Raw genomic sequence first — 22066 nt, forward strand, 5'->3', positions numbered from 1 at the left:
AGAGAGGAGAGAAGAGAGGTGGAAGAGGAGGTGTGTTTTGGTGTTTTGAATTTAGTGGCTGTATTTAAACTGAAAACAGCCAAGTTGTGATACTTGTGTAAATTTTTTTGTATTTTAAAAAAAATTATTTTTAAAAATAGATAAGAAAAAATACATTTTGAACGTCTTAAGAAACTAAAAATAAAAAAGACCCAAAAATAACAAAGAGAACGACCCTTAATTTTTCTGTCATTTTTTATCCGGCAGCATTTCTAATTTTCTTTTTCCTTATTTTGTATAAATGAAAATGCTGGATAGGCAGGACTCGTGCAATGGTGGTTGGTTTTATGATTATGCTCGTGCATGATAATGGAACTATTGCACACAAATCCACAGTTAAAAAAGCCTTTGTTCAAAGAGAAGATTCTCGAATCTGAATCTGAAGCAGCAGCAGCAACTCAGTTAAAATCGTGGCATTTCAACATAAGGTAGCCCTATAACAATGCTTCAAGGAGCCAAGCCTGAGAAGCAATTCCTATGACCCATTAGTTTCCACTTAGTAGAGATACATACATATGCAATTTACAAGAGAAAAATTGAAGAGCACGGTTGCTTTCTTAGGCCTTTTCTAATGTATTTAATATCCTCTCCAAACTGCGCCCATCCTTGCATAAAGAAGACACCCGATGATGAGTTCGAGGATGAACTCGTAAGCTAGCTGATGAGCTCTCAGGTGATTTATCCATGGCTCCTTAAAGAAAAGAAGAGACATCCTAACCCAGAGGTTGTCGTGGCATCCTACTCCCCCAGCCCGGAGAAGACCAAAACTAGGCTAAGGGATCCTAAGATCAGGCTTAAGGGCCCACGGAATATGCACCTTGAGAAACATAGCCTTTTTAAGTCCCAGCAGATGAAACCTCCGCCAAAGCATCCTCAGCCTTCACTTTTTGGGGAACAAAATCTGGATACATATATGCAGAAATATAACATCATAAATTCCAAATAGTCTCCATTTACGAAAACATTCAAATATTAGCTGCAAATGGAAGGTTGGAAGTACCTGAAAGGAAGTCAAATCTCTTTCTCTTACCAACAACCGATGCTGAAACAACACAAAAGAAAGATTCAAATTAAAAACCTGCCATTGCAAAATATGGCCAAACTTTAAATTACTCTAATACGTAAAAATTAAAGCTTAAGTCTCTCCTAATTAAATTCAAACTTGCTCCACAATCTGAATGCTGTTGGAGACAACTGCATGATTCTTTATTGCTACCAATTTCAAATGCCACGTGCCGACAAGAGACTTCAAATTATTCAATACACCGTTGAATGCACTCGGTCCTTGCCCGTTGCTAGATCGCATTATGCTCATGGTTTTCAACTCATGTTAAGAGAACGCATCAGGACTACTTCGGTAAACAGTACTACAATCTTAGTTAGACAAAACCATATTAAACAAGAAAAAAAAAAAAAAGACTCATTAGTGCACCAAGACTCCCCGTTTTGTGAAAGTTGCGGAAGGGCATCTTTCTACAAAGCCTTACTAATGCTTTGCAAAGAGGCTATTTTCACGACTGGAACCAGAGGACCAACCTTACCATTGCTATTATGGCACCCTCAGAAAACCATATAAACAGGAAAAGAAAAAAAAAAACTTAAAAGGAAAGGAGGTCATAAAAACAATAATTCCAAGAATGAAGTACTCCAAACAGATTGCAAGGGATAATGACCTAGTAGCAATATAATGTGCAGCTAAGATCAAAAATACCATTTGGGAATTCACGGGTGGAATTATAATGTCAGCTCATAAACTTGCATGCCATAGAAACTGGGAGAAACCACTTCCAGTAATAGCATCTCAGAGAAAATACTAGGGAAAAAAGTCTTAATGCTATAGAAATTGGGTGAATAGCACCAGTAAGACTACTGGCGTTTTCATGAATTTCCAGTCCAAAAACCAGATCACAATAATGCATACAAAGAAAACAAACATTTAAAGCTCCTGCAGATGCTAAATATAACTGATTTATAACCATAACCAATCAAATTGATTTCTAATAACCATAGAGCAGCAGAAGAGACATTACATAGATGCTTGTACTCGAGTTGATTCTTACGATCCAGAAAAGCACAAGCATATGCTTCCCTACAAAATAATTCAAGAAACTTTACCTGCAACCAAAGAAAACAAAAGGTGAGATAAAATAGTATAATGGGAGAAGCTTTGACACAAACTGATCCTATACTGATTGGTTTCCTCAAAAGCAGTGGGCTGGAAAATATTTCCCAAACCCAGAACTTCGAGGAAAACACAAGTTCATGCCAAAACAATATTTAATCATGGATAGTTCTATCCACAATCATCTCTTCCCCCATCACCAGTATTTTCATTTTCAAGGTGAACATGTGGTTCAACACCATGCACATTTTGGAAATATTGTGCATGAAACTCATGTGTTTACCAAGGTATAACCCCACTGGTGTTTAATTGCTGAAGCGATAAAACAAGTCCAAAAGCAGCAAGTTCATTCAGATAGCCTAAAGCATTCAGGCATAATTTCTCCTTAGCAAGTCAACATTCGTTATAATCATTTCTCCTTAGCAATTATATAATGTCTTTTCTTATATATCTCAAACATATTTATCTTCACTTTTTGAGCTGTCCCTTCCTAGAGCAATTTGTTTCTTAATGTTTTCTCCTCCCCCTTTTTTTTTTCTTTTTAAAGATTGTGTTACCCTGTGTTAATGTGTTTATTATTGTCTTAAGGTTTTCTTTATTTCAGATTACTTCTACAGTTCCAAATTATATATTCAGAGAATTCTCTATGATCAAGGAAAGCAAGCATAACAAGTTAAAATATGAACATCATTACAAACAATAATAACAACATATTAATTACAGCTTTTACTTGTAGATAGACTTGATCTCACCAAGTGAAATTCATTTCTTGCATCAATTTTAACTACAGCTTTTACTTGTAGATAAGACTAGATATGGATCCCCAAGAATGGCAATCCCAAGCCATGTACGAATTTTGTTAGAACTATTTAAAACTAGGTGTCAGGAACCCTCATGTTCTATAAAGGGATTCCTTATTCATTTTGTATATGGCAGTTGTGTGCAGTTGTACCTTCAAGCTGCTGCTTGAATTGTACCTTGTAGTTGGCTTGGCGCCAACATCAAGTTGCATCTGGGCTTAGTATATAAACACTAACCCAGCTAATGAGAAGTATTGAGAATTGTCCAGTCATTTTCAGATCTCACTCCCTCCTGTTCTTCTATTCTCCCTCCATTCTCCCCCAAATTTCTGCCCTAATTTCCGTTCATTGAGGATAAATTGCTTGTCGGATCTTAGGATCCTGACAATAGGTATCCATGCTGATCGTTCCTCAGCTGAGAATTCTGGCGTTCTCAGTTGTGAAGGCAAAGCAGGACGGCGGCTGATGGCGGTTGAACAGCAATTGAAGCGAGTGCAGACTCATTACGCGATTGCTGATCAATGGCAATTGCGATCGTAGGCGGACATTTGACTGAAGCTAGATTACTGATTCAAGCTGTTTCCTGTGAGGTCTAGCTATGGCCGACAGTACACGGAAGAATTTTGAGTCCCAGCTGCAGTAGATGAACACGACAGTAACCAATCTTCAATCGCGTGTGAATTCACCGGAAGTTGGAGCCAACAGGAATCATGAGGCGATCCTCGTGATGTATCAGAAAGTCGAATCGATGGATCGGAGATTGGAAGTCATGGATCAAAAGCTGTGCTGTCAGACAAATACGCAAGGAGATGAGCAATAAGATGCGAGAGCAGATGCAGCAATTCATGGTGATGTTTACGAGGCAGCCTCAAGTATGTATCTCTCCCGATTTTCCTCCTAGGGAACAGACTGATCCGATCCTTCCAGGATTCGGACCAGCTCCTAGGACAGCTGGTTCTGTAGAATTGGAGGTGGAACCTGTGGTGATTGGAGAGAATTTAGAGAGAGTTGTCGGAAGGAGGCAGGAAATACCAGCTACACAAAATCAGCCGTGTTTTCCTATGCCGAAGCTGGTAGCTGGACATTCCGATGTTCGAAGGCCAGATTCCGAGATGGTAGATTCAGCGCTGTGAAAAACTCTTCTCCTTGTACCACATACCAGAACAGCAGAGGAACACCCTAGCCTCTGCATACTTTAATGATGTGGCAGACTCATGGTTTCAAAGCTGGACCCTGTTGCAAGGTAATTACACTTGAACAGATTTTGTTGAAGATTTCTGCGGCAGATTTGGAGATAGAAACATGACAAATGTAGTAGAAGAATTTAATAAACTGAGGCAAGAGAGTTCCGTCCAGAAATATCACGTGAAGTTTGAGGAATTGAGGTCCTTGATGCTCAATCTCAATCCATATCTTACTGAGACGTAGTTTGTCTCAAGCTTCATCAGTGGCTTGAGCGAAGAATTATGGCCTACAGTCAAGATGTTACAACCAAGGACAGTCAAACAGGCTGCGGACAGTGCTTGGTTGCAGGAATTAACAGTAGAAGCTTTAGCAAAAAAGAACATAATTCAGTTTAGAGGATTTGAATCAGGAGAGGCACAGATGTACTCAGTTACTAGGAATTTCAACTCTGGGATCAGTAAGGGAAAATGGGTGCAAAAACCTCCCCAAGATCCATCAACTTCACAGAGGAGACAGATGGGACTATGTTCTAAATGTGGAGAAAAATATTCTCCTGGACACAACTGTAAAAGTGGAAGGGTGTCCCTCTAATAAGAAGAAGAAAACGAGTTGACAGAGGAAATAGCAGCCACTGATGAGATTGAAGAAGGGGGAATTTCCTTGCATGCTTTAGAAGGGTGTCCCTCTAATAAAATCATAAAAGTGGAAGGCCAAACAAAAGGGAGGAAGCTGATGATATTAGTCGATAGTGGCAGTACACAGTTTTCTTAATGAAAACACTGCCAGGGACTTGGGTTGTAAATTGAAGAATACTCTTCTTTTGTTGGTCACTGTGGCAAATGGAAGTAAGATGTACAGAAATTCCAAGTGTACCCACTTTAGTTGGGCAATGCACGGGGAGGGATTCATCACTGACCTTCGGATGTTAAAATTAGGCGAATGTGATATTGTATTAGGAGTGGATTGGATGAGCACATTCAGCCCCATCATATTTGATTTTAACAAATTGGAGGTTACCTTTGAGAAGGAAGGAAAGAAGGTGACACTTACTGGCAGCTTGGAGAGGGGAGCATGAAAACTGCTGACAGGGAAGAAATTACAAAAAAATTTCAAGATTGCTCCATACAGGCTGTGGAAGAGAAGAAACAGACAGGCTGATATTGGGGAGCTGGAAGTCCACAAATAAAGGAAGTCATTGTATTTCTTGAGGACAATAAATTCTAGGGGGGGAGGGGGGTATTTATCAGGAACCCTCGCGTTCCTTATTCATTTTGTATGGCAGTTATATGCGGTTGTACCTTCAAGTTGCTGCTTGAATTGTACCTTGTAGTTGGCTTGGCAACAATGTCAAGTTGCATCTGGGCTTAGTATATAAACACTAACCCAGCTAATGAGAAGTATTGAGAATTATCCGGTCATTTTCAGATATCTCTCTCTCAATTTCTCTCGCTCCCTCCTGTTCTTCTATTCTTCCTCCGTTCTTCTCTCAATTATCCCCCAAATTTCTGCCCTAATTTCCATTCATTGAGGAGAAATTGCTTGTCGGATCTTAGGATACTGACACTAGGGAACTTAAATAAGAATAACTTTCAAAGAAAATTTGGGAAAAGGCAACTTGTCTACGTCACTTTCTTGTATATTCAATTACAGTTGGAATTATGCTTATGTTCAAACCTAGCTTCATTTGTGTGGGATCCTTCAATGGATAAGTTGTATAGGAACACCAGAAAGAATTAAAAAACAAAACCAAACAAACCAACTTCTGCAATAGCAAAGTATCAATCCAACTAATTTCAAAGTATAACAACAAAACGTACCACAACCCAAAATAACAAACCAATTAAACCAACCCCCTCTGTACCACAAAATTAGCATCCTAACATACAATGTTTATGGTAACTATGGACACTTATTTGACAGATTTTATGCAATTATCCTTTGTTTTAGATATGGATACATTCCTTCATATTTGAAGATATATTTTTTTTTTATATTAGTCATTCTAGAGGAAACTTTTGGCTTATGTTAATTGGAGATCTTGTCCTATATTGCTTATTTTTCTTTATAGAAAGCATGTGATCTAAAATAAGTTCTATTTATTTATTTTGGCAAGATTCTTGATTTTGAAGTAGCAATTTGAGGTCAAGATCTAGATTCGGAAATTGACTTACAGTTCATTTTTGTGTAGAGATTTTGATATGTGATTTGCAACCTGTCGTAATATTTATGTTTCAATCTGATTTGTATTAGTGTGTGCATCAAGAAAAGAAGTTTAGAAATATCAACAAGGGTAAAATAGTTAGTTTTTATTTTTTTTAAATTTTTATAATATTTTTTAATTACATTTTACTTAAATATGATGATTATTGGAAATTAAGGAATGCAAGTTATGGTTTATTATCACATATGGATGATTTATATACATATTTGGAATAATGCAGCACTGTTTGATTTTTTATGATTTGTGTGGCTGGTCAAAATGGGAAATGCTTTAATTATTTCATGTTCCTATAGTTTTACATTGAAATTAACCTGCTAAAATGTTTTAAGAGGCTAAACAGGAAACTAGTTGAATAATGTAAAGTATCAGCTTGGTAGGCACAAAGTATAAATGGAGTGGTCAGAGGATTTGACAGGTAAAAGGAATGAATTAGGCAGACAGGTAAAAGGAATGATAAACAGGCAGAATGAGTTGCATTAAAATGGGGAAAGTGACAACAAGGTGGGTTTTTCTCACCCCGATTCATACCCAGCCAGGCACAAATCTTTAACGAAATTTCTGTTCTGCCCCCAACTGGGAAATGGCCAGACTCGTAATATATGAATAATTTATAATGATTTTTTTTTTTTTTTTGGTAGCAATAATACATAAAGTTCTCTCAAATTATAAAAATAACAAACAAAAAAATGACACTTAATAAAACAGAAATCTTGTTGTTGTACACCATGTTATAACTTAAGCCAAAAATAATAAATCATTCCGTCTGTAGAATATGTTCACAGCAACCATAACGTCATGAGTATAAATAAAGTTTACAGATTTATAGTGACAACTAAAACTTGTTTAAAATATCCATCTAAAGTTATACACCATTACTTGAGAAATAAAACAGTCAATCATATTCATCTATCACATATGACCTCTACCAACTAGATAGGTTCATCTTTGGCAAACAAATGAAAAACCAGTTAGCATATAAACAAGTTACTTAATGGACAACTAATTGGATAGGATTTGAGTATTAATGTATAATAATGTAAATATACACTCACATAAGATATATAAATATGATTTAAACATAGGTAGAGGGTTGGAGTGAGGCAAGCTATATAAATCCCATCCCCTCCTCGTCCAGACCTGATCAGTGGCCATGGGGTAGGGTCCCAGGGTTGAGTTAAATTTCCACCGCTGGCTAAATGGGGTAATCTTAACTGGGTCATGTTGGTTCATGGTTTACCACCCCGTACCTAACCCATTGCCATCCCTAGCTCCACCCTTCAAGGTGGAGAATTGCAGGTATTACTAGATCTTTAGTCTTGTGTAGGTTAGTGTACTGGAATGCCGGATTTAAATGATCCTTGCAGATGGAGATAAGTCAAAGGTTTTAGATGAGGAAAAGCAATCTTTAGAGGAAATAAAGATGGAGGAGGTTTCCCGTGCTTTTCTTAGGAATTTGTGGTTATTTTCAGTGGGTAGATCGGCAGTTTCTTGGAGTTATTTGTATTGCATTTGTGTATTAGTTCTTTGGGACTCTAGAGGGGTGACCAAGCGGAGGTGAGAGTAGGCAATTTTTCTATCTTGAGTCTTTTTAGGAATGTTCGAGATTGTTTAAGTAGTGCTCTCATGATTCAATGGTCTTTGGAGTGAAAAATACACAAGGGTCATTAGGAGGAGCTATACATTGTGAGGCAACCCTAGAGAAGCCCTAGGTGTTGGAGGACGAGAATGGAGCGGCATCTCCTAGATCAAGAGTGATGAGAACCTTCTCCGCATTCATACAGAAGGGCATAAGAGACCTACTGGTAGGGGGTCCCATTCACTAAGGTTGTTTCAAAGGGTAGTTCTTCTATGGCCCATATTGATAGATGATTTCTCTTGTCCCCAAGTTGGGAAACCATTTCTTGGATGTGGTTCAAACTTGCTTCTAGTTTGAGGTCCATGATCATACTACTATAGCTTTGGAATGTGGGGTTTCAGATCAGGGGCCACTCCCTTTCAATCTGAAACATGTGGCCTGGAATAAGAAGTTTTGTGGTTGTGAACATGATTCATCGTTACTGAGTATGTAGTGACTGCCAATCCTAGTTTTGCTTAGCCAATAAGTTCAAACTTCTTAATGTTCCAGACTTGAAAAAGGGAATAAAGAGGTTTCCGGTACGGTGATGATGGTTTTTGTCCAACAACGATCATGTTACCTAATTTAAACATTGACTATCAATTAGGAATTGATACAAACAGGGGTACTGCACAACCATCGGAGCAAGTATGTCCTCATAGACAATTAGCATACATTGCAGGCACACGCACACGCACCTAAAATAGACAATGCAAGAACCCTAACATATTGAAACTAGGCGTACCGAAGCTTTGTTGATGAGAAAAATGGCGTCGTTGAATATGCGAATATCAGGATCCTCGCTCTTTATCATCCTACCGACACGGCTCATAGGAAATGCACAATCAATCTCATTCTCCGCATTGCTATCCTTATCCTTCTGCTTCTTCTTATTCTTCTTCTTATCAATCTTATCCGTGTCCCCCTTCTTCTTCTTTTTCTCATTCTTTTCCGTGTCCCCTTTCTTCTTCTTCTCATTCTTTTCCGTATCCCCTTTCTTCTTCTTCTTCTTCTTCTCATTCTTATCCGTGTCCCTTTTCTTCTTCTTCTCCTTCTCATTCTTGTCCGTCTCCCCCTTCTTCTTCTTCTTCTTATTCTTCTTTTTATCATTCTTATCCGTATCCCCCTTCTTCTTCTTCCTCTTCTTCTTCTCGTTCCCATCTCGTTGCTGCCTCGCTGCCTCAGCGCTCTCTTCTTCTTCTTCCTCGCCCTCGGTATCTTCAACTCGAGCAAATTCGTCTTCCTGGTCGTTTTCAGAGTCAGAACTCGAATTCGGTGCGACCAGAACTTCCGGCTCATCGTCCTCGATTATCTGATCTTTTACGCCATTACTGACACTTTTACTACTCTTTCTGTTCTTATTCTTACTCTGCACCTGCACCTTGCTCTGATCTTCCATTGTTTTCCTCTTCTTTCCTCTCCCGGTTTCATCTTCTTTCCGTTTGGCCTTCGCCATCTCTCCCTCGCTCTCTCTCTCTCTCTCTCTCTCTAACCCCCTCAATCAGCGTCAGGGCACAGCCGTTCAAATTCCAGAGTCCAATAGTAATTGGGCTATTTATATGACAATGGGCCTTCATCCTGGCCCTCCTAATGGGCTTTTATTACAGAAAACATTGTGAAATTGAATAACGGGCTATTTGCCGTAAGGAACCTTTTTTTTTTTTCCTTAAAAAGTATAATGATTAAATTAGTTTCAAGTTCGAAACTATAAGTAAATTATCCCATAATTAAAACAAAGCAACTTATTTAACACGATACCTTTTTCTACCTGTTTTCAAATAACATATATTATTACATTTTATTTTAAATTAAAAATGCTCTTATTGACAAGTAATTTTGTATAAGAATAAAATATATTTATAATCAATTCAATTTTTTATAATTGATATTAACAAACAAGCACAGGGTTGCCAACTTCTACCTCTGTCACGTCGTTTATCGTCGATATCGCCTTTTCTCTTGCAGCATTGAGATACGTGACATTTTTTCATTAGGAATCCACAGTCAAACTACGTTTAATTTACACATAACATATTATCAAATAATATGTGCGATTGTTCTAAAATTAAAAGTTCAAAGATTTAATAAATCCACCCTAAGGAGTCAAATAGTTACTAGAGTCAAGTTAAATAAAATATTTATGCTTTTGGTCATCACCAAATAAATTACAAAAATTAAGGAACTCAGCACTTTAAAGTCGCACAAATAACAAAAAGGGAGTTTTAGGTGAAATTTTCATTACGTTTCTCCATTTATACCTTGATTAAATTAAAAAATCAAATTGAAGGTAGTAATTGAAAATTCTCAAATAAATTTAGACAAATATAAATGATATTTATGTTATTGTATACCTTAATCTCATAGTGCCTCGTCTAGTTGTTATAATATGTAAATTAAAATTTATATATTTTTGATGATGATAAGAAGAATATAATGATCCTCTAAATAATAATAATAAGAGATTGGGAGAGACATCGTGGAATCTAAAATAACATTTTGTAAATTATGAAAACATGGAGAGGCGAGATTTGGTATTATTGTTTTTGCATGTTTTTTTCATTGCTCGTGCCATTTATTTTGACAAATGAGGTAAATCACAAGTAGAGATTTTGTCTTATTGTGTAAGATAAAGAATCGAATTCACGATTTACTAGTATGAATCATAATTTATTATAATTTAATCACTTAATTAGTGTCTTAAAAATATGAAGGTACGAGACTTATTTAAATGGAAAGCTCTGTTAAAAGATAATATTTATTTATTTCTATATCAGCCTCATTACGAGTATTGGGTCCCCTGGCCAACCCCTACCAAACAAATTATAAATGCCTATCTTATTTTAAAAATAAAATATACTTATTATTATTTTGTAACTGTTTACTCTAGCATTCCTCAAAATATAATGCCCATCTTATTCAAATGGTATTGCATCATTTTCAAATTATGAAAATAATTACTAAAAATAAAATTTTCTTACTAAAAATATAATGCCTATCTTATTTTCAATATTTTAAATCAATTATATTTTTGTCAAATTAACCTTTTTTTGGGGTCTAAATTTAGTAATACGAAATCATTGAATAACGACACAGATGGGTCATGCAAAAGGACAGCGGGGCAGCTGGCACGTCCAAAATGGTGATCAAACTGGCTGGAGAAGAAAATTAGAAATCAAAAACTTCAATCATATTAAATTGTGTAATGTTAATTATTAATTTAAGGATAATATTTAAGATGTGATAGTTTTATTTTATTTGTAAATACTGAAAAACAAAATATATTTTAAAACAATTTAATTAACTAATTAAATTATTTAGATATTAGGCACAATACTGGTATTTTATTTAAAAATAAGATACACTTATTACTCTTTAAAAATTTTAATAACTATTAAATTATGGACAATGTTAGCCAGTGTTATTAGGATATTAGTTAATAAGATATAAATACTTTTGAATTTTTTACGAGATCCATTTATGATATTCTTTTTCAATTTCAAGTACTTTTATTAGTTGATTTAAGGTCATTATTAAAATATAATAAATATCTCTTGTTTTTAGACAATGTTGCATCTTGATTTTAGTTATGAAACATTACTGATTATAAATGGACTGTATTTCATAATATTTAATAAAATAATAAAATTATTATGTATTTAAAAATTTATAAACGAGTGCTAAAATATATTCGATCCATTATGAACACGCATAATTCGCAACAAAATCAACATAGCAAGTAATAACGCAACAATTACATTGCAGTAATTTTTTTGTAATATAATATGTTGATTGTGACATCTATAATATAATTAAAATAATGTGTACATACAAAAATTAGAAATTAATATTTTTAATTTATATGTTTATTATTGATTTTGATATAGCTATCACGGCAAATTGAACATTAATTTAACAGATCGTCCCTATAATATATCTGGTTCAGTGGTAGTAGTGGATCTTTGGTAGAAAGCATTGCGACAAGGAGTCCACCACGTTGTGTTGTTGCCATCTAAACCTGGTTCAATCATCGCCGTGATTGATGGCAATGGGCGCGGCCGATTGATGGGATAGGAGGCAGGCACTTTGGCTGTAACTAGAGCAATAACCAATTAGTTTAAATGAGCAACCTGTGACCCCTAATCCCAATTCTATTTGTTTTGTTGGGTAGTAGTAGGAGTGGAATCGGTGACTAGTACCTAGATTTGGCGTTGAGCACCTCGAAGCAAAGTTTAAGCTGGGTGGGAAATCACCAATTCAAAGAATTTTGAGTTGCTGCTGATGATGCTGAATGCTGTCGAGGACTACACGTCAGAAATCACTTTGATGGTGAGCCTCGCGATTATTCGCACCGACTCCATCGGCCTACAACTCCACTACTGCTGTGGTGGGCCCAACCAGCTCCCGAGACACGTGGCGATAAAGCACCCCTCCTAAGTCCATGTGGTCCGTAAATATTGAAAAAAAAATCCTTACTGATTTGCTAACTGAAAGATTATGAAATGATAATAATAATTACTTAATGAAGAAATAGCAACTGCTATGGTGTTTGCTACGGTGTCAGCGGTAAAAGTACAGTTGAACCGCGTCGGTGGCGTGAGGGAGACCTGTGTGGCCAGCGGGAGAAATATACATCAAATGGCGAGGATAAAAATGGGAAAGTGCCTTGCAAATGTGAAAGCAATGGAATGGACGGGCGGAAAATGATCTGTCCCGCAAGAGTGAAGGGAATTGAGCTCTTAGTGAGTGTTAAAAGCGGCAGAGAAAGAAGGACGACGAAGAAGAAGACAGAGCAGAAGCAGACGAAGAGGATGACACATTCGCGTAAGCATACGAGAGGAGGCGTGTCGTCTCCGGTGTAGGATAGCTTAGCTCCCTTCCTACATTTTGATTCCCTCTCAGTTTCACCTTAGCAATCGTGTTTTCCGTGCGTTTTACAAGGCGGTTAAGCAACAGGAAAGGCATCGCAGCCAAGCAAAGCAAAAATCAAAGTAAATTCTTGCTTCCACGAAAGTATTTTACGAAAACAGGTTTTAAGAACAGTTGCAACGGCTGAAGGTGTTGTTTCTCATCGCCATGACCATGAGAGGGACGAGGCTTTCGATTCTGTGGCTTTTGACGGTCGGCCTTGTCGTGGCGGCGACGTTTGCCGCCAATGTGACCTACGACCACCGTGCTCTGGTGATCGACGGCCAGCGCAGGGTGTTCATTTCCGGCTCCATTCATTATCCTCGCAGCACTCCAGAAGTAGGCGCTCTCTCTCTCTCTCTCTCTCTCTCTGCCGATGTCTGTATCTAAATGTATGTACTGTACATGGAAAAATTCGTGCAGATGTGGCCGGACCTTATTCAGAAATCTAAGGATGGAGGACTGGATGTGATCGAGACCTACGTTTTCTGGAACTTGCACGAACCTGTTCGAGAACAGGTGTTGTTTCTCTTGCAATTGGTCTCAATTTTACTGTTAAGCAAAGCGGAAGAAAAAGATAGGCCGATAACGATATTTTTGTTCGTGCTATCGATGAGCTGTAAATTTTACTTTCCTAATTTTTCTAAGCTACCAAACAGGGATTTGGTGAATTCTCCTTATTTTGATGGAATCATCAAACTCAAAGATAGAGTAAATGAGAACTCACTCCAATGAATTGTGTCATTTCAGTATGATTTTGAGGGAAGAAAAGATTTAGTTAAATTTGTCAAATTGGTTGCGGAAGCTGGGCTATATGTCCATCTGCGCATCGGTCCTTATGTTTGTGCTGAATGGAACTACGGGTAAAGTAATACAGTTTTATAACTCCGCTCCGTTGATATTATCGTGTCTGGCCTATACAATTCTTATCGGTGAACATTCATTTATAGACAAATTGTTTTGTCATTTTTGAACAGTGGCTTTCCTCTTTGGTTGCATTTCGTACCTGGAATTCAATTCCGAACTGATAATGAGCCATTCAAGGTATAGCCTCAAGTCTTAACGCTGTTCCTGCATTTAAAAATTTAAGCTGCCGGTCCATGCATCCTTATTAGTATCTTCTGTTTTAGGCTGAAATGAAGAGATTCACAGCGAAGATTGTGGACATGATGAAGCAAGAAAATCTCTTTGCATCTCAAGGTGGACCCATTATCTTATCTCAGGTTAGTCTGTTACTTTCTTTAACAATTCAGTTTGAATTGCAATATTATTCAGCATTCTGTATTTGTAGCTTCTGTGTGGCATTACCTCAATATTTTCTGTTTATTAGATTTCATCTTTTGGTAATTGAGTGGGCTAATAAGAGGGTAATTGTTAATTTTATGCTAGATTGAAAATGAATATGGGAACATTGATGCAGCATATGGACCTGCTGCAAAAACTTATATTAAATGGGCAGCAAGTATGGCTACATCCTTGGATACTGGAGTACCATGGGTGATGTGCCAGCAATCAGATGCACCTGATCCTATAGTGAGTTAATTATTCAATTTTATGTATAGTTTCTATTGGGTGGGTGTGTTATTTTGTATTTGGGAAGTATGCTTTATTTTATGGTTCAAGTATCTCTGTCTGATGCTTTTACCTACCTACATTTTGTTGTTTGAATGCTAAAAGATCAACACTTGCAATGGGTTTTACTGTGACCAATTCACCCCCAACTCTGCCAATAAACCAAAAATGTGGACTGAGAATTGGAGTGGATGGTAAGACGTCTGGCTTCTTAGTTCCTCAAAATATTTTATTTCTTCCAATCAGAAATCTCTTCTATCAACATTTTGGCTTTTGCTTCATTTTAACTTTTCTGTGTTTTCTGCAACATCAGGTTTCTTTCATTTGGTGGAGCTGTGCCCCACAGACCTGTGGAAGACCTTGCTTTTGCTGTGGCACGTTTTTTCCAACGAGGGGGAACCTTCCAAAATTACTATATGGTAGTCTAATTTTATTCTATTTCCTTGAACCTGATAATTTTTATCCTGGTATAGCATGGTTTTCATAATAAATATGTTTTCCTCCCTTGATCAGTACCATGGTGGGACTAACTTTGGCCGGACTACTGGTGGACCGTTCATTGCTACAAGTTATGATTATGATGCTCCAATCGATGAGTATGGTATGAATTTCTTCCTCTTCAATTTACATTTATAATTTTTGCTTATTCTGCAAATACTTTGGGCTGTGGTTTTTAGTGTAAATAAGGACTATTATTCCATCTCATATCCACTGTACTACTACTATAACCATCTCATGAATTACTGCAATTAAAAGTCTTAGAGGTTGACGCATGTTACTGTATTAGTATTTTTATTGTCTGAAAGATGCATCAAGCTTTAAATTACTATGCTCCTACTTTTCTTCCACCTCTTTTAATAGTTGAATTAATCTTCCATGTAAGGCTTTTAATTTTTCCCCTAATCCGGCAGGAATTGTTAGACAACCCAAGTGGGGCCACCTAAAAGATCTGCATAAAGCCATAAAACTTTGTGAACCTGCAATGGTAGCCACTGATCCAACAATTACGTCTTTGGGTTCAAACTTGGAGGTATATCTACCATTCTCTACTTTGTGGTCAATATCACATGAATAGTTTCCATGATTATTAAGCAGTCTAAAATTTCTATACCAAGTGAGAGTTAAAAGGTAACCACATGGACAAAAAATTTTCCTGATCTGTTTGAGATTGTTTCTGTAAAAAAAAGAAAAAAAAAAGAAAAGAAAAGAAAAAAGAAAAACGAATGATGGCTGCACCAATTTGGTTACATGAATAGCTAATGGTTCCATACCCTGTTACAGACGCCATAAGTTTTGATAAGGCTTGGATGGAGAATTATTACTTGATAGTTGCTACTGATGTGTTTTAGACCCAAACTTACTGAAGGAAAAAAGTGGGTGTTTCATTCTATCAAATTTCATGAAGACTAGTCTTGATAGCTATGGTAGGTTGCTCCTTTTTGACTTGGTCATGTGTTCAAGTTGTGGAACCAACCTCTCTGCTTAGTAAGGGTAAGGCTGTGTACAAAAACAAACCTCCCTTGACCCTCGCAAAATTGAGAGCCATGTGCACTTGGAACACCCCCAATTCTGTCAAATTTCATCCAACATTGAACTTCTGAACTTCTTTTAATAGCTTTGTTATCAACTATGTTACTGTTGGGTTTTTTTTTTCTAAGTGTTATCATTGGTACGAGCATACCACCTTTTCAACTTCAGCAAGTCCATTGCTTGGCTTTTTATGTAGTGCACGAGTTTGTGTGAAAAGAGCCAACAGTCAACACACATTGTGAGAAGTTAAACCTTTAACTACAAATTCTCAAATATGAAGAATCTTGTCTTAATTGAACTCTTGTTAACCTCCACTCAGCTTCTCTAAGAAATTAGTCAGACATGATTTATCATTTCCCTAGAGGAATGCATGTGTGTTCACTTTTATATCCCAATTTATGAAGTCTAAAAACTGTATTCCCTTCCAGCCACTTCAGTGTGAATACGAGAACTGTCAACACCTGTGCCTTATTCTTATATATGGAACCATGAAGATTAAATTGAATGATGAAATGTTGGTTTTTGTTTTTAATGTAATCTTTATGCTGCTTCAGGGCCTCATCCATTATAAGCATTATTTGTAGTAGTGTCTTGAGCCCAGTGATAAATCAGGGTTATGATGAAGAGGCTGCATGCCAGGGCAAACTACATTGCTATGAGAACAAAGAAAATATATTGGTCAAAAGAGTTTTATAGATATATGTTATAATGCCTCCTGTATGCTCATTGAATTTTTTTTTATTCATCTTAAGATGGCCTTTTGATGTTTCAGGCAAGTGTCTATAAAGCTGAGTCAGGTTTGTGTGCTGCTTTTCTTGCCAATGTGGGTACACAATCTGATGCAACTGTGAACTTCAATGGCAATTCATATCATCTACCTGCATGGTCTGTGAGCATCTTACCTGACTGCAAAAATGTAGTGCTTAATACTGCAAAGGTTAGCTCAATCTGTTTTAATATGTCCCATGTTTTACCATGCTACTCAGAAAAACTCTGTCAGATGCATGCTTGTTTCTTTTGGTTTGAGACTACAGGATGTCACTCTAGTAGAGTTTACTATTTTCTTTCTTTGACATTAGTGAAAACAAAAACAAGTTGGATGGAGACTTACTTTCTGATCCTTATATGTTGCATCAAACATAATGAGTTTTGAATTTGACCACAGATGGATGATGCTGTTGTGAGAACTTGTTGATAATTTTGTTTGATATTTGAACTGCGGAGTTGCAGTTTTTTTTTTTTTCCATTCATGAATAATCAAGGAAAGCAATTATGAGGCTGTGGCAAGATCTATCACAATCAATTTGAAACCCTGTGGTGAGGCAAGAATATTCCTTGAGTTATAGGAGGAAAATTTTTCTTTTCCAAAAATTGTACTCTCTGACAACTCAACAGGTCATTTGACGACGAACTTGAACTTCAAACTTAGTTGTCCAGCGTTGCATGGACTTGATAGAGGACACCTTGCTTTAACATAAATACAGTGTAGCTCTAAGTTTACTGATCAAGATAAGATGTTTATTCCACTTTATTTATGTGTCTGTTCTAGCAATTTTATACATACCCAGTTAAGAACTTAACCGGTATTCAGTTTTAATGCTTGATTCTTTGTTAGAATTCTGGCTAATCAAACTGTGAATTAGTAAAGAAAGAGGCATCTAACCCTTTTATGCAATGGCTTATGACAGTATTGGTCCATTCTAGGAATTTTTCATCATTGGTTTGGATCTGTGATAGCTACGTGCAAGTGTTTTAATGCTGTACCTAATGTTCTATGCTACTAGAGTTACAGTCATCTACATGTTGGAGCCTTTTGGAGTTCTCATCCCAGTATATGTATTGCCATTGTGCAATGATTTGACATGAAGCATAAACCTAACCAGAAAAGGATGGGGAAAAAATAGAACACAAGTTTCTAGGTCCCTTGAATTTAAATTTCCAGAGAGCCAATTCTAGAAGTTAAGATTAATGTTTGGACTTGATATCTGATACTAGCTCTGTGTCCAGTTCTGTCACTATTCCTGAAAGAGAGCCATGTAATCATCTACTTTAAAACCCTTTCAGGAAAAGAAGCCCCTTCTCCCCTAAGTGTTTAGGTTTCCAACCCATCTTGTCTCTATTCTTATTTTTGTGAACATCTTTACATCCTTTTTCTTCCTCTTGATGTGAGATTTACAATATCTGATTTTTTAATCATTTTCTCTAGATATGAGGCCATATAAATAAACTCTCTCTTTATTCCAATAATCAAATCAGATAATTTTCTATTTCCTATGGCAGATTAATTCTCAGGCTACAGTTCTAAAATTCATGACTCAACCTTCAAATGATGATGCTGATGCTTCTAAAGCAGGCTGGAGTTGGTTTAATGAACCAATTGGTATCTCAAGTCACAATGCCTTCATGAAACTTGGGTTATTGGAACAAATAAATACAACAGCCGACAAAAGTGACTATCTGTGGTATTCACTTAGGTATTAAAATCTGTTGTTTCATAATGATCTGAAAGCCAGTAGTTGTAAATATATATATATATATTGTCAGCTGTTATATTTATTGCACAAATATATATTCAATAACCTTTCCTGAATATTTATTGCAGCACTGACATTCAAGGTGGATCTCAAACAGTTCTTCATGTGGAGTCACTTGGCCATGCTCTTCATGCTTTTGTTAATGGGAAACTTGCAGGTGATGGAAACTAAGTGTTTGTTGCAAGGAAATGAGTTTTGGGGAGGGTGTCCCCCCCCCCCCCCCCCCTCTCAAATATATTGTTTCTTTGCAGTTTTTACTTCTACTCTGTTACTTTGGAGATGTCACTTTAAACCTAATCTGATCACCTGCAAAAATGATACTGAGAAAGTGACATCTTATTAGGATTCATCACCATGTGGCATAGTTGTAATGGAACACGATCTATATGAACATCCCCCTAGATCCCCAAAATCAATTATAGTTTTTACCTATCATATTTACCTTTGCTTCAATTTAAAATGCTGTTAGAACAATTTGGAAATTTATGAGATTAAACATATCTGCTAAGTATACTCTTTAAGGCTGCTAAATGCTTGAAATGTCTGCTTAAAACATAATAGTTTTGGTCACTCGTATCATAGTGGCCTCTTCTTGCTTTGTGCCTTATGAATGTAAAATTTTCAAATGATCAATTGCAGGGAGTGGAAAAGGCAGTAGCAACAATGCCAAAGTTGCCATTGAGCTTCCCATCTCACTCATCCCTGGAAAGAACACAATTGATCTCTTGAGTTTGACAGTGGGACTTCAGGTTTGACCTTCCTGATTAAGATTTGTATTGGAATTCATAAGGGGAGACCTTTATCTGCACTACATTCTCAACTATTGGGTTCCATGTGGAGAAATTTTTTATCTACCAATTTTGTGCTGGCAACAATCATAACAACACTAGAAAGAATTATCTAATCAGAGCCTATTAACATTGTCCAGAACTATGGGGCATTCTTTGACAAATCAGGTGCTGGGGTTACTGGTCCAGTGAAGCTGAAAGGTGTAAATAATGGATCTACAATTGATCTCTCCTCACAACAATGGAAGTATCAGGCAAGTTGATTTGGCTTTTTACAATGTCGTCTTTTACTTAATTTCTAAATGGTACTTGTTCAGTAAATTTAGGAGATGAACTGTCATATGGAAAATGGCACTGTGACATTCATGAAATTTCTCCCTATGACCTGGTTATATGCAGGGGGTACAATGAGTAAAACAGCAAATCATTACCATTAATCCTTACATTACTGCATATTTTCCTGGCTTTTCAAGGGTATATGTTTGATTTGACTTGAAGAATGCATGCAATTTTGTCTTTTGGGGCAGGTTGGACTGAAAGGTGAAGAATTAGGCCTCTCTAATGGGGGTTCTTCAGGTTGGGTATCAGAACCCACCTTACCCAAGAAGCAACCCTTGATTTGGTACAAGGTAATTTATTTCTTTTGCTCATAATTAGGAAAATTAAAAGAACTAGGGCCAGAAAGCTGTAAAAGGTTATGCACTACAACTTTATCAGGTTGTCCAAAAAGAGTTCTTTGACTGTAAGATATTTTTGAAGTGAACTAACAGGAAACAGGTAATTGTGCTAAAGATACTAAAAGCTTACTTGTGGACTGAAAAGACGTAGAACAAGAATAAAGCTTGAAGAATTTGCCTTAGTTGCTAATTAGAATGAACCTGGTTGTAATATGAACTATTATGGAACAAAAAGCAATGTAGTTTAAGGTTACTTTTACAGACAATATACAATAACTCAAGAAAGAAAGATAATCACCAATAAGAAGCATTGGCTTATTATTTTAGTGGGAAATGAAGAACTGGATATTAGTTAGTTGGATTACTGCTAAAAGTTGATGAATATAATAATGTTTTGAGATATATCATCTTGCTATATCAGGTTCCAATACATAGAATCCAACTGAAAATTGTTCAAGAAAAAGAAAGTTGTATGGACCAACTAGGGAATTGGGTTAGTCCTGGATTTTGGTAGATGAGGCAAGGCATTGTTTGTTCTCAGTTTCTTACATTTACCTTTTTTGTTGAATATATGAACTACGTGATTAGTTATGCTCCATAAATGTCCTAGCATCGCTTGATATCTTGCACCTCTAGTCTTGTATTACTTTCTTTCTCATGCCTTTTTATTTAGGTTATTATGCAAGACTTCTAACTCCTCTTTAATCTACAATTCCTGTTTTGTAGACAAACTTTGATGGCCCATCTGGCAATGATCCAATTGCAATAGATTTCACGGGAATGGGAAAAGGTGAGGCATGGGTGAACGGCCAAAGCATTGGACGTTTTTGGCCAACATATACGTCTTCAAATGCTGGTTGTACGGATTCCTGTAATTATAGAGGCCCATATAATTCAAATAAATGCATCAAGAACTGTGGGAAACCATCTCAGCAATTGTAAGTGTTGCACTTTTTACTAAACTAAAACCAAAAGAAAAAGCATTTAATAAGATCTTTGCTCTAAGTACTTTGTCCAAATAGATGAATGATTCCTAATGTTGGTCTCATCGCAGGTACCATGTGCCTCGTTCATGGTTACAACCAAGTGGGAATACTTTGGTGTTGTTTGAGGAAATGGGTGGAGATCCAACACAATTATCTTTTGCCACAAGACAGATAGGAAATTTGTGCTCGCGCGTTTCCGAGTCTCACCCACAACCTGTTGACATGTGGAATGCAGATCAGACGACTGGAAGGGGACCAGGGCCTATGCTATCACTGGAATGCCCTTTTCCTAATCAAGTCATTTCTTCGATCAAGTTTGCAAGCTTTGGAACTCCTCATGGGACTTGTGGAACTTTTAGCCACGGAAAGTGCAGCAGCACCAGAGCTCTTTCCATCATACAGAAGGTTCCCTTTTGCTTACTCTTTTGATACAGATCATTTTTGTTCTTTACATGGCTTTATGTTTAATCTAATCTCCTTCCATTGGATTTCACTTACAAGCACAATTCTTTTACAGACCTGCGTTGGATCAAAGAGTTGCAGCATCGGAGTCTCAATTGATACATTTGGGGACCCATGTGTTGGAGTGACCAAAAGTTTAGCAGTAGAAGCTTCCTGTACATGAAAAGTTTTTGCAGTGTAGTATTGTCTACCTTGGGAGGAGCAAGCAAAGCTTTGGCCCTACCTAAATGTACAATCAAGTAAACAACTTGATTGATCAATAATGTTGAAATAAAATGCTTGACCGCCAGAAAAGAAGTGGTGCCTCATCCTACATTTTGCCTTCTCCTTAAACAAAAGTTAATGTCTTAGTCAGAAATTATCTACTGTTTGCATCTATTCCAGGAAAAAAGGAATTATGTATACGATTACCTTTTAGTACTCAGAACAAACATACTCCATGGCTGTCGAAATGTGCGAATATAGTACTTCACACCTGGTTTTGTGATCTCGTGGTGCATATTAAGCAACAACCTTCTAGGCTTGATGGAAACTTTTTTAATGGTATGTTTGCCAATAGGTCACTGACAAAGGGAAAAAAAAAAACACAAGAAGAACTGATACATTAATAATGAATATTGCATCAGGACA

At 36.8% G+C, this 22066-nt stretch overlaps 2 protein-coding genes across 2 annotated transcripts; one reads left to right on the top strand and one right to left on the bottom strand.

Annotated features, from left to right (window-relative positions):
- Positions 1-386: 386 nt before the first annotated feature.
- LOC127801317 (DNA polymerase II subunit B3-1) lies at positions 387-9497 on the bottom strand. The gene is made up of 4 exons (XM_052336308.1): positions 8728-9497; positions 2070-2154; positions 1040-1081; positions 387-940 (listed from the first exon to the last, which is right to left on the bottom strand). Exons 1-4 carry the CDS (start codon positions 9436-9438, stop codon positions 876-878), a joined length of 903 nt encoding a protein of 300 aa, XP_052192268.1. The 5' UTR covers positions 9439-9497; the 3' UTR covers positions 387-875.
- A 3150-nt stretch (positions 9498-12647) lies between these two features.
- On the top strand, positions 12648-21925 carry LOC127801309 (beta-galactosidase 8). Its single transcript, XM_052336296.1, has 19 exons — positions 12648-13226; positions 13311-13406; positions 13638-13750; positions 13865-13931; positions 14018-14110; positions 14277-14420; positions 14565-14653; positions 14773-14878; positions 14973-15060; positions 15371-15489; positions 16762-16926; positions 18270-18463; positions 18592-18680; positions 19163-19272; positions 19452-19565; positions 19839-19940; positions 20715-20926; positions 21043-21379; positions 21492-21925. The coding sequence occupies exons 1-19, from the start codon at positions 13056-13058 to the stop codon at positions 21597-21599; spliced, it is 2517 nt and encodes an 838-aa protein (XP_052192256.1). The 5' UTR covers positions 12648-13055; the 3' UTR covers positions 21600-21925.
- The last annotated feature ends 141 nt before the right edge of the window (positions 21926-22066 follow it).

This window comes from Diospyros lotus, chromosome 1, assembly GCF_014633365.1.
Source record: "Diospyros lotus cultivar Yz01 chromosome 1, ASM1463336v1, whole genome shotgun sequence".
Classification (NCBI taxonomy): Eukaryota; Viridiplantae; Streptophyta; class Magnoliopsida; order Ericales; family Ebenaceae; genus Diospyros; species Diospyros lotus.

Excerpts from the sequence above, each read along its gene's own strand:
- LOC127801317 (XM_052336308.1), bottom strand. The coding sequence starts at position 9,438 with ATGGCGAAGGCCAAACGGAAAGAAGATGAAACCGGGAGAGGAAAGAAG. Across the intron at positions 2,155-8,727 it reads TTCTCATCAACAAAGCTTCG|GTAAAGTTTCTTGAATTATT; the intron begins GTACGCCTAGTT and ends CTTTGGTTGCAG. Across the intron at positions 1,082-2,069 it reads ACTCGAGTACAAGCATCTAT|CATCGGTTGTTGGTAAGAGA; the intron begins GTAATGTCTCTT and ends GTGTTGTTTCAG.
- LOC127801309 (XM_052336296.1), top strand. The coding sequence starts at position 13,056 with ATGACCATGAGAGGGACGAGGCTTTCGATTCTGTGGCTTTTGACGGTC. Across the intron at positions 18,681-19,162 it reads TGTTAATGGGAAACTTGCAG|GGAGTGGAAAAGGCAGTAGC; the intron begins GTGATGGAAACT and ends GATCAATTGCAG. Across the intron at positions 19,566-19,838 it reads CACAACAATGGAAGTATCAG|GTTGGACTGAAAGGTGAAGA; the intron begins GCAAGTTGATTT and ends CTTTTGGGGCAG.